A 12,830-nucleotide genomic window follows, 5' to 3' on the forward strand; every position below is an offset into this window, starting at 1 on the left:
TACAAGTGAATATCATTTGTTCTTTATTATGACACAGTATTTTGTACAGAAAGAGACACGATTGAACAGCTATAGTCAACAATTAGAAAAAGAGAGAGAGAAATCCGAAGCAAAGGTGCTGGCTGCCGCACTCGAGTGAAATCCTTCAGAACTATACAGCTTTCCCAGCACACACGGGCGGCACATGAACACAAGCAGTGTCCAAGCCACCAAGAGGACCCCACAGCGCAGGAGTCATGTCAAGAAGCTCAGCTGCACATGTCAGGATTTCCACTGCCACAAATTCACAATCACAGAGTCAAAGAGCAGGCACGTCCAGGCCTGGGGGAATGACACCCGTCCGGGGAGCAGGACAGGGAGAGTAAAGCAGCCGTGGGATGCACCCAGCCTGAACCAGGCTCCATCGGGCCAGGGCTCTCAGTCCAGCGGAAGAACAGTTGAGGCTTCCAGCCCCAGTGCTGTGCTGTTTCCAGATCCTTGTCAGAAAAATTCTTGCTCAAGAGACACTCACAACTCACTCCCACGGCCTGTAAAAGGCAAAAGTTCCCTACCCTGGAATACTGGGGGGGGGGAGAGGGCGGCAAAGGCGGGAGCAGCAAGTGTGATAGGAAAACATCTGCTTTACAAGCTATTTAGAAAGACATGGTTACAGGACTTGAAATTGCAGTCTAGTTCACAAAGCGTGTTACTCATAGGGCAAATAAAGGAGGAGAAAGAAAAGCTACAATCCCCACAACGGAGAAAGAACAGACATCATCCTGCACACAAGTTTTACACAACGGATATGCTGAACCCCCAAGCAGAAGGCACGGTGGAGGGGTCCTTAAAGTCTTGAACCTTTTCTTGGAACCGAAAGGTCCTCCTTCTACACACGTGACCCTGAAACCTGACCCAAGGGAGGAACATGTCACAGATTTCAACAGCAAGAAACCACAGTTAACATGAATTTCCTTACGTTGTGATTATCTTGAAGTTCTCAATTAGCGGGCTTCCCATTAATGGGCTTTATAGGGGAGCGGCAGGCAGCCTGATTACAGTCCTTTGAAATTCGGTAATTACACTGATTAGGATTAGTAGCGTCAGTGGGGAGGGTGTGTGGGAGAATCTGCGCAGCCCAGAGAAGTTGGCACTGCTGCACTCGTCAGAGGAAAACGGGCTGAAAGCAGGAACTTGGCTGCCCGGCCCGGGGTCTCCATCTCGAACGTGTGAGCGCGCACGCACGTTCCAGAGAAGACAGAGTGGAGGTAAGAGAGACTCTTTCTGGGTGGGTCTCCGTAGAAAACAAGCTAGAGGCAGTGTTGTGTTTTTCTCTTCCTTCTCCTGCTCCTTCAATGTCGACCGGCTGTCAGCTCCATACCCAGCCAGAGAAGAAGGATCTGCTAACGGAAATGACTCTTTCCTGTCCTCAATCCTTCCTATTCAGGTTAGCAGAGACAGAATCCCCCAGATCAGGCAGATTCCTGGTTTCTGAAGCACCCTAAGGAATTCACATTTGGGAAAGCCCAGGCCCTGGGCAGCAGCTGGGGAGGGGTGGGATTTGGATTCTCATTGGAAAAAAGTCTTACAAAGGTTTATTCGAATGAAAACAAGCGATAGTCATATTTTCAGAAGTGTGTAAAACCTTTCCCTTTTCTTCTTAAATGGAAAATACTTAAAGAATTTGGTCAGTCAATAGTCGCACATCTTTCTCGGAAAAAACGACATTAAAATCTAAAAGCCCGTGAATGTTCAAGGTAAGCTGAGACCCTGAGCCTCCCAGGCAGAGGCAGGATGTGCCCACCTCATCTCTTTCCAATGCAACTCTGGGGGCTTCCAACAGCTAGCCTCACTTCTTCTCAAGGCCCCAGCATAGGAGGCCCTGGGAGGTGACGTTCCTCCCTTCAGACTGGAACCCTCCTGGTACAAATATAGCCACACCACCGGCTATTGTTTCAAATAAGCATGTGAGAAAAGGCATCGTGCACACGTGTGTAAACTTCACACACACACACATACACACACACACCAAGTCCAAAAACAACAAAAATGTGGCCACTGAAAACTCAGCATTGTATCAAATCAGCGCTCATACAAAGACAATTTGGAAAGATATGTACAGGGCATTCTGGAAAGCCAAATGTGCACCGCGAGGAATTACGACCACAATGGACTGTACAGTCTCCTTCCTCAGATGTCCCAGGGACCAGGCACCCGGCCTGAAGGCAGGCCGTGCGCCTCCAGTTCCCTGTTCCCTGCGCTCCCCTCCACCCAGTTGCTCTAGGGCAGATGGGTAGAGGTGCGCTTAACAAATGCCCAAAGCAGTGGGCATCCTTTGGCATACCCCCTTGGGCTTGGGTCAGTCAGACCCAAGCCTGGCTCTCTGCTTGACGGGGAATGCTAGGAGAGCGGGGCCTGGCCCCAGGACTCCAATACTTGAATAGGGAAAGAGCAGAGGCCTTTTAGGTCAAATTTGCCTTGACGAGGAAGGGCAGGGGGACAATACTAGAGGCCCAGTGGGAGAAGAGGAGGAAGGAAAGGTGACTTGCCACCTGCTCAGCACCTCTGGCATCGGGGAGTTCCTGGGGAAGGGAGGGGGACAGAGAGGGCCAACTGGCAGAGACGACTTCCCAGGTAGACACTCAGCATCGCGGTCACCGTGAAGGCCCCGGACACCTAACTAGTTTCTAGATGGGCCAAGCACCCCAGCTCCCTGGGGCTTGGTGCACTGTACAGGTAGCAGCTCTGTCTGCCTCAGCTGGCCCGTGAGGCAGGGGGAAGGAAGGAAAACCCCAACCACAGGGTGGAGTCCTCCGAGCTGGTGGCCTCACTGGGGTGAGAACACAAACCTCCAGACTTGATAACGGCCCCGGGCTCCAGAGAGCGGGACCCGGTGCCTACTCTGGGGACAGGGTAGACAAAAAGAGGCTTGTCTTCTCGTGGGGGTTAAATTGCTGTGGTTGCTATTTGACCCTGGCTGTGCACTCTTTTGGGCTCCACAAAAAATGTGCTACAGTTTTTAAAGCACCACAGAGGGATAAGGGTTTGGTGTCGGGGCCAGGATGATGGAGGGAGAGGAGGGGTTGGGGAGACACGTTCAGCAGTATCTTTGGGGGGGCACTGACAGTTCAGGGGCGGGTCACCTCTAGACTCACTGAAATGGGCTGAATAGCCCCTGGAACACAGGCAGGGGTTCTCAGGGAAGGCCTGCACCTGGCAGGAGCACGGCAAACCCCAGAAGCCTTCTGTCTGGCTCACAGGGTCCCCAACTCCCCACTGAGACATTCTGAAAGGAACACTTGTCCCCGTCGTGGGTACCATCATTCAGGGACAACCAGCCACCCATAGTTCAACTCCGTGTCTGACTCTGGAAGAGGAAAGGAGCCTACAAATTCACATGGGAAGGCTGGGGCTCCCCCTAGGCCTGGAGTCCCAACCACTGGCAGACTGGGGGCTCCTCTGGGAAGGTCAGCAGCTGTGGCTTTCCCGGGGGCTTCCCCGCATTCGTACCAGTGTCAAGTAGCTTTGGCAGTGCCAGGACAGGGCTGTGGAGAGGCAGAGTCCAGGCTGGCAAAGGTCTCAAAAGGCCTGTGCCTCTCCTGGAGGAGATAGAACCCCCGCTCAGCCCTGCTCTCCACAGTCAGTCCCCTAGATGGTCAGGGGTGTGGTGTCAGGGAATAGAAGTTTCTGATTTCCTTTCGCTCTGTGAAGGGCCTACATGATGGTGTTCCAAATCTCTGCTGTGTTCATTATTCACCTATTTCTGAGGAATCTTGTTGTTTGTTAGGGTTGTGTCCTGGCCTCTATCCTCAAGACGTAAGTAAGGAACATAACACACGGGACTGTTGTAGAAAAGGGGCGCCATGGGGTGGGCTTCCCTCTGGATCTCCTAGCCTGGGGTGCCACCCACTGTGGCTGGCATCGACTCAGTGAGGTGATTCCTTTGGCATAAGAGAAACCAGTCCCTGACCTGGGGACGGGGGTGGGGGACTTCTGGGAGAGATGGGCTGTGTGGCTGTCATTCTCGTGGGGGTGAGGGACTCTGGCCCACCCCCACCCCACCTCTGACCAAGGATTTCCTAAAAATCCATGGTTGGGAAATTATTTGGCAACAAGGAGGCTAAGGCTGTTTTGTGGTGGCACAGTCTTTAAAAAGTTAATTAAAAAAAGAGAAGAAAAGAAAAAGCGCCCATGAAAGAGGCTCCCCGCGACTGGACACATGGGCGCCTACTTGTCTGGGCTGGCGCTGGCACCCACTATCTCCTCATACCTGGGGGGCGGGTCACTGTAAGAGATGCTGGCCTCCTCACTGCTGCTCTCCTGGGGTGCAGTCACCTCTTCGTAGGAGGGGGGTGGGGTGGCACTGGAGAGCCTGGACAGAGAGAGCTCAGGGAGGTACAGGCTACTCTCCAGGCGCACCGTGCTCTGCATGGCCCGGCTGGGCCCCGACACCCCCTGTGAGCTGCTTCCCACCTCCCGGTGCCCAGAGGACTCCCCGTGGCTCGTGTGCAGGTTGCCCCGGTACACCATGACCCGGGGCAGGTTGTGGCCCGTGCGATTGGCCAGGTACCGATTCTGAGCATAGGACGGGTGATGACGAGTCGTTTTCTGCAGCTGGCACCTCCAGATGATGAACAGGGCGATGACGATCAGCAAGGCCACCCCCAGAAGGGGTATCACCACATACATGGCTTCTGAGGTCTGCGAAGGGTCTCGGACCGAGTACACTGCATTCGGGTACCCCTTCCAGAACTCCATCTGCAAGAAGAGCGGTGCCGAGTGAGGTATAGATCCTGGAACCCCCGTGCGAGCCCACAGCCTTGGTGGACGGCGGTGTTGACCTTGGATCGGCCTTGGGGCGCTTGTGGAGAGGTGTTAGGGTGCACCCAGAATCATGGGACCTGAGTGACACTGGTCCGCACTGCCCTCCCACAGACCCAGTCTCTCACCGGCCCAGTCTGCCCATTTCTGCTGCACAAGTCCGCAGTACTTGCCGTTTTCTCCTTATCCTCGAACACCTCCTTGACCTCCTCATAGCTGCACACCTCCTCCATGCACTCGCGCTCAATGGTGCCCTGGCGCAGTTCCTCCAGGAATTCATTGGCACGAGGGACCCGCTTCAGGACTGAATTGGCATCCTTGGCCTTCAGGAATGCTATAGAGAGAACAGCACTAAGGGCCATATTGGGTGGGGGTGCCCAGGGCTCCTCCAAACCCAAGTCAGCCAGGCAGAGAAGAAGGGTTATAGAAAACAAACAATGGGCAGGCAAAGCAGCAGCCAGCCCTCTAGAATGCCCTGGACCCTACCAGTCAGGGAGCTCTCAGTCCTTCCCATGGAGGGCAACAGTATCACCCAGAGAGGCACCAGAAGAAACTGCATGTTGCTGAGAAACAACAGGGCTGAGGGGTGTTGACTGCTGCGGTCATGGCTAAATAATGTCTCAGTCTCACTTCTGAAAGAGCCAAGTGGACCCCTTCTTTATCTATTCCCCCATGTGGCTGGTGCTGGTTACCAACTCAACTAGCCCCACAAGACATTATCTCCTTTGCTAGGGGCAGTGAGGGAGTTGGAGTCTATATGGAGAGTCTGCCTTTCTACATTGGGCACAGACCTCACCCACAAAATGGCACTGCAATGTAGCTGGATTGCCTTATTCCGGAGGAAGCTACCCAGCTATGCAGCCAATAGGGAGCTACCACTGGCAGGCTGTCCAGGGAATGCTGGGAAGGCCTTAGAAAGTGTCTTGAGGCACTGCCCACCAGCATTAGACCCAGAACCGGAAATACTCACTTGCCATGATGCTGCTTCACAGATGGAGTCTCAGTTGCCTAGGAAAGAAGAAATGCAGTCATGGTCAGCTCTTTCTGCAAATCCAACAGGACATCATTTTCACCCAGCCATGTAACCCCACTGGTCCTACCAAAGACCAGAACTTTCTAAGCTGCAGCCTATCAAAGACTCAGAGCTTCCCGTGCTTCCCTCAGCTCTTTTCTAGAATTCTCCGAGGTCCAGTAGAGCAGAAGGCAAACCTTTAGGCCATTTCCTAAAACATCCTGTGAGAGTGGAGAAGATCTCTGAGTTGCCTTTTTCTCTGTAAAAGGAAAAAGCTTCATCAACTCAGAACTCCCCCCTCCTCATCTTCCCTCAAAGCAGCTGCACATTTGACTTGGAAAGACTCTGACAACATCAAGCAATTCAACAGCAAGAGAGCCAGGACCTACTGTGGAGGCCATTTTTCTCTCCTGATGGCCAGACCCATATACCTCTGACCTTAAGCGATGCCCCTGGAAATGGGCAGCTGGCACAGATTCACACAGTGACAGTAACTAGTTCCCAAGTCAGAGCTCCAGCCCACATAACTTGCTTTCCTTCATCACCAGACAGAGTAGCAAGACATCTGGAATTCCCTAAAACCAATCACATCTCTCCTCTGCAGTCAAGAACACTGTGGCAGAGAACCAAAATGCTGATTTATGGGATGGAAACTGAGGTGCAAGCTAGACACATCCCTCGGCTCCAACATGAGCTACTGTCCCAATGCCTGCTTGCTGCTGTTTAAGAATTATCCAGCCAACATGTTGCTCTCCCTAACACTCCCTCTCACACACATATTCCAGAGCACCGGCCAAGCAGTCAACATCTGGGAGCCATCAGCCCTCCACATATGCACATACACACACAAACACACACACACACACACACACACACAAAGCAGACGTTCTGATTTTCAGACCAACTGGATAGAAGGTAGATGAGTGAAGTAAACATTCATGCCATCTTTCCTAGGCTGCCAAAAAGTAGGTGTGCACACTGCTGGCCAACCTCTGGGACCCTAGAAGAGAAGCAGCCCTGCCATGTACTTCTCTCCCATGACGCAGGATTCTATTCCCACTGCCACAGAGTCACGAGGTTTTAAAAATATGCCTTTGAATTCTTTTGACAAACAGGTAGGACAGCAATCATGAGTCAGCTGAAAACCAAAGAAAAGATAGCAAATCTACCATCCAGTGACAGAAATCTCGCATCAGACAGCTTTTCTCTTTGGGACGCACAACAAACCCACCCAAAATGACCCACATGTGAATCTGCCAACCCGTGGACCTGTTGACCCTCAATGCTTCTAAGAGTGAGGGTCCAACTGTATCAAAGAATTCTGCTTCCAATATGGCTCTCTGACGTGTCCCTGGAGCCAATAGCAGTCAGGTGGGGCAGGTGTGGGTGTGGCACCTCTACCAACAAGGTATCTGAAAGGGGAAAAATTGAGCTGCTGTTCAAGCAAGGCTTGAAAAGACAGAGTAAAGACTTCCTGATAAGCGAGGGTCGAAAAATACATGTCATCTCTTATAAAAGACAACAGAAGTGTGCTTTTTTAGGTCTGAGCTGTGAAATTTCCAGAAGAGCTCCTGTACAGCCATCTTTGTCCCAAACGCACCCCACTTTGCTGCATACACATACATGCGTATGACAGCCACCAATTCGAGCTCCTCTGACCCCCTACACAAGTTATAGGTTTATTTTTCAAGTCCTCCCAAGAGCTCAGCCCCCTTGGCCCATTGCATCAGCAGTTCTGTGGCCTGCATCAATGCCCCTGTTGCTGCCATGAGGCCTTCTGGCCCTCCTGCCCCTTAATTTAGCGCCTGCTTCTTCCCCTATAAATACACCATCAATAGGCTGTTCCTATGGCAACAGCGAGGAAGCGGGAGGCTCCAGCACCAGAAAGCGCTGCTGCAGTCACGCACGTATATGTCCCTCGGCCCCTGGTGGATACTGGAAAGCTGATTGTAGGCCGGAGGAATTTTAACCCGCTCCCCCCAGGAACACAGCTGAATCCTGAAGGCCTGAAAAGGAAGGAAGGCTGGCTGCCACCAAGCCCTTCCTTCACCCTCCCAGGCTGAAGCGTCACATCTCAGCTCTGGGCCATCCTTCCCAAAGTGCCTCGCCCAAGGACTGGGAGCCACCACAGCACCTGGTGTCCTCAGATGTGGCCTCCAAACCACGACTCCTACCCCACCCCCCCAACCCCCACACCAGCTGATCGCCAAAAAAGGCTTCTGCAATCTCCGGATCTCATGACTCAGCACCCCACCTGGGGACACGGGACTCCCCAATTCTCCAGCTCCAAGTCTGGGTCCTCCTGGAACCCTTTACCATGCACACCAGCCCCGAGGGGGCCTGTCCCGGCCCAGGGCCCACCGCCGCCCGCACCGCACCGGCGCTCTGCCCACTAACTCCTGCTTCTGGCCGGGTCACCCGTCTGCCCCCCGTGCCCGGGCTGTCCCAGAGCCCCCGTGCCAGAGCCCCCGCGGGCCTGCAGAGCGTCTCCCCCCCCGCGCGGCCGCGCGGCCGCTCAGTGAGCCCGGACAGCGGCACCGGGCCGTGCCCTCGGGGCACCCCAGCCCCGCGGCCTCACCGTTCTCCGGGCACAGAAGGCGGCCGCCCTGTGTGCGCACGCAGCCCGCCACCTCGCCGCAGCGCCCGTGCCAGCAGGGCCCCTGTCCCCGCCCACCTGTCCCCCGCCGCCCGAGCCCCCCCCGCCCGGGCCCAAGCGTTACCTCGGACCCCCCCGGGCCCCGCTCTCTCCTCCGGGGGTTCCGCCGCCGCCCTCTCCCCCCGCACCCCGCCGCACCCGCTCTGGCCTCGCGCCCCGTGCCTGGCGCGCCCGCCTCGAGCGCCACGGGCGAGCACCGTGAGCCGAGCGCCGGGCCGCGATCGTGGCCGTGGGGCCGAGGAGAGCCGGAGGCCGGGGGTGCGGCTGAGCGGGCCAGGGGTGCGGGCAGGCCCGAGGGGCGGCGGCGCGCTCCGAGTCCAGCGCGCCCGCGCCCCACTCCGCGGCGCCGCCCCTGCACCCGCCCTGCCGTGGGGGGCGGGGCCAGCGCGCCCCGGGCACCCCCCGCACCCCGCACCCCGGACCCCGGGCGCCTCCTGGCCCCTCGCGCTTAGGGGCCACGGCCGCTCCCCCCACCCACCCACCGGGCCAGGCGCCGCTGGGCCGGGTTCGGGCAGCCGCGCCCCAGGCCCCACCCCGCGGCGAGCCTCTGCAGGGCTCACCTGTCGTGCCACCCGCACGGCCCGGTGCCAGCAGGGGAAGAGGGGTCCAGCCCGTCTGCCAGGGCCGCCTCACCCGGTTCTGGCGCCCCACAGCAGGGCCGGGTCGAGGCGGAGTACACCCCTGGCTGGGTGACCTTGGCTTCGTCACTTACCTCCCCGAACCCTGCCCCCGGATGGCCGCCCGTTCCCCTGGCCAATCTGGGAAATGGGGAGAAGAGCGCGTCCTTCGCGGGGCCGCAGCTACAGCCAGGAGGAAGTGGGCTGGGGAGACTCGAGGGCGCCTCAAGAGCGGAAGGAATCTTCTGGGCCTGCAAGGGGAGGTGGGACTGGGCGGGGGAGGCCACGGTGGGAAATTCAGCCCGGCACGAACCGGCCGCGCTGACCGCAGAGATGACGCTGGTTCGAGACAGTCGCGGGATGACGTGGGTGGGGAAGCGGGTCAGGATGGTCCCCAGAAGCTTGGGGACTGCGCAAACCAAAGGCAGGGTCACCAGCACCCCGCTGTGTGGAGGGGGGTCTTTGTTCCCTCCGCCCAGCCTTGAGCCTGAAGCCGCACCTCTTCTAGTTTGTTGCTTTGGACAGAAGGAGCCTGAGGTGGGCTCACTCCCGGAAGCGCTCCCAGCCCCATAAGTTCCCATCCGCCTGCCGCGGGGAGAGGAAAACGGGGTGGGGATGGCCCTCAGCCCGGCCCTGCTCCCGCCCCCACTCCAGGGGGCTCTCTCCTCAGTCCCTCCTCCCTCTGGCCAATCCTTCCTGGCTACTTGATTATCTCCTGGCCTGCGGGACTGCCTTGCCAGTCTGTTCTCGGTCCTTCCTCTTTTGCATGCGGGGAGACCACATCTCACACTTCTCCCCAGCTTCTACGAACAGCTCCAAAGGGAGCTCCTTTGGAACTGGGTATTTTCGAGGCAAGGACGCGACCTTAGTTGGGGGGACACACCTGGGTTATGGTTGGTGGGAAAACGGTTGGAGGCTCTTGGGGAACTGCCTTTCGGGGTCTCCCGGCCACCACGATGTTCCTGAGACAGGACAGGGAGATTCGGGACACACTGGCAGCCTCAGCTCCCCCCAGTACCATAGGTCTGCTCCTCGACCCACAGGAAGAGACTTAACACATCTGTCTGTATCTCAGTTTCCTCTTCTATGAACAGACAATGGGGATACCAGTACCTGCCCTTCCCCGCAGTGACAGGTCCCAGGGAAAGGGCACTCACCCTGCCTGGTATGCTTTGCCAACAGCACCTACTGAGCCTGCTGTGTGCCTGGCACACTCAAGCCCCAGGGACACAAAAGACTTGGCACATCATCAACTAGCAACTCTGGACCCTTCTTTCTCCCCGGGGGATCCTGAGCCTTAGTTTCCTTGCCTTTGCCTCCTTAAAGGACTTTCTACCCCCCTCCCTACACACACAGACACAAGATGGCTCCAACCTTCTGCTCTCTGCCCCACATGCCTTTCGACCCTGGTATGTGAACACCCACCCATGCAAGCACACAGCACACACACAGACACTTTCCAGGATGGAAAGGGCCTGACCACTTACTCTACTAGTGGAAGAACTGGAGAGACTGGTCCACTCACAAGGCTTTATTTTTCCAAGCAAATCATAATTACTTGAGCCTCCCCCAGGCTGCTGGCATAATTCAGAACCTCATCGTGTAAATCCTGGACAGACGTTCTGGTATTATTGTAAGCCTTCACTCTGCACTTTTCAACTCTATCATGTCCAAATGTGCACACATCTCTTACTCACTGCATTGTTGATCTCCACAAACATACTTGGCATACATCAAAACCACATGTATAGGGCACTGCTGATTGTGGGTGATCTAACTCTGAAAGAGGATGCAGTAATTGCTAATTTAAAACTGGCAATAGGCAGATCATGTGCCAGTAAAAACTCCCAGTACAGTGCAAGAGAACAGACTTTCTACCCCAGCCTTGTCCAAACATCTAACCTGCTTCCATTTGTGATTTAGATTCCATCTGGGAAAGACTAGCCTCATGGGTATTTGGTCTATGGGGTTAGACAGGGCTGACACTTAGAAGGATTCCAAAGGCTTGCTGTTACAATCTTGAGAATTATTTATACTTTTGAGTAAGACTGGAATTTCCACTTTCCACTGAGTGCCACAAAGTATATGCATGTCTTTTTTTCCATCAGACTTTACAGCATCCTGTATCCCATCCCAGAGTCCCTACAATCCTATCTCTCTTCTGACTCCTCTTCCTGTGAGCTATGACAAGTGCCTCCTTTCATCACTGAGCTCCACCAATCCCACCACCTTCTTCCACGTTACCTCTTACAAAACAAATCACTGTACTTCATCCTTTGCATGTGGCAAACTCTCATGGTCTCATTCACTCCTGGTAACTCATTCTCTACCCAATCCTTCATCCATCCAGAATGGATACCTGTGAACTGCATGGGTCCCTGGCCCCCTATGTCCTCATGGAGCCTCACCCCATCAATGACATATCCATCACTACCCCATGAGAATCTCAATCCACTGATTTACCAGTTAAACAAGTACTTTGAAGTAAAATAGTCCCCAGAAGTTCATAGATTGAAACTCTAACTACCAAAGACTCAAAATATGACTGTATTGAAAACAAGAACTTTACAGAGCCAATTAAGCTAAGATGAGGACACTGAGGTGGGTCCTACTCCAATGTTATGAGTGTCCTTATAATAAGAGTAATTTAAGTATCTGACAGGTGCACAGACAGAGAGACACTTGGAGACAAAGTCATCTGCAAGCCCAGGAGAATGGCCTCATAAAAATACAACCACACCAACATCTTGGTGTCAGACATGCAGCCTCCAGAACTTGAAGATAATGAATTTCTGCTTAAGCCACTTTGTATGTTGTGCTTTGCATGGCAGCCTGAGCACATGAGGACATCAATTATTCATCAGTGCCACTATGTGCCAGTGAGAACTCTCCTAGAACCCAGAGTTACAGAAGCCAACCAAAGAAGTCAAAACTCCTACCTGCATGAGGATTAGAGAAAACAAACAAAAACAAGAAATCAAAAATGAGTGGGAGGGAAATTGGTGGTGGGAAATGTACAGTGGTGGAAGGATGGGTGTTGGAACATTTAGGACTGAAACCCAACCATGAACAGCTTTTTAAATGATCTATCTCATGGTGATTCAATTAAAAAAGAAAACAAATAAGACATTAGAAAAGCCAAAGATACATAATATTGGGTCATTACCATTGCTGGTGGTAGGGAGGACACGATGATGAAACAGTAAAGTCTACAGGATGTAGTTTTTATTTGCAGGGGTCAAGGAAGATCTACTGAGAAATGGCACCTGAACCAAGACCCAGTGCCATCTGGGCCAGTGTGCTTCAGGGAGAGAGTGAGAGGGGGCAGTTAGGAGCAAGGAGAATGATGGTTGGCATTATTAGGACTTGGCTGTTAATGTTGTGGAAAGATATTGAGGGTTCTGGGTTATGGGGTGCCATCATCTGATTTCTCTTCTCACACGAATGTTCATTCTGGCTGTTTTGTAAGACCAGACTGAATAATGGCAAAGACCAAGCAGGGTCTATCCAAACAATCCAGGTGAGAGACTGTGCTGACTTAAGTGATAGAATGCAGGTGGTGAGATGGAAGCAGAGACTGGGTAGATCCGGGTGGCAGAGTCTTTAGGCTTTGATGACAGATTGCCAGTGGGCTGTGACAGAAAGACAGGAGTCGATGACAGCCCTCTGGATTTTAAACTGAATGGGAAGGACAGAGCTACCTGTATGAGCTGAAAAAGCCAGCCATGAAGTAGGTTGGATCAAAGAG

At 54.2% G+C, this 12,830-nt stretch overlaps 1 protein-coding gene across 4 annotated transcripts; it reads right to left on the reverse strand.

The window, feature by feature from the left end:
* Nucleotides 1-9,319, reverse strand: PRRG3 (proline rich and Gla domain 3). 4 transcript variants are annotated; one of them, XM_055122583.1, is made up of 4 exons: nt 9,178-9,319; nt 5,768-5,805; nt 4,971-5,131; nt 1-4,734 (listed from the first exon to the last, which is right to left on the reverse strand). In XM_055122583.1, exons 2-4 carry the CDS (start codon nt 5,772-5,774, stop codon nt 4,204-4,206), a joined length of 699 nt encoding a protein of 232 aa, XP_054978558.1. In that variant the 5' UTR covers nt 5,775-5,805; nt 9,178-9,319; the 3' UTR covers nt 1-4,203. The 4 variants fall into 4 exon arrangements, with proteins under 4 accessions (XP_054978558.1, XP_054978560.1, XP_054978556.1 ...); XM_055122585.1 differs by lacking the exon at nt 9,178-9,319 and adding an exon at nt 9,026-9,100; XM_055122581.1 differs by lacking the exon at nt 9,178-9,319 and adding an exon at nt 8,530-8,812.
* Nucleotides 9,320-12,830: the final 3,511 nt, after the last annotated feature.

Source organism: Sorex araneus, chromosome X (assembly GCF_027595985.1).
Source record: "Sorex araneus isolate mSorAra2 chromosome X, mSorAra2.pri, whole genome shotgun sequence".
Classification (NCBI taxonomy): Eukaryota; Metazoa; Chordata; class Mammalia; order Eulipotyphla; family Soricidae; genus Sorex; species Sorex araneus.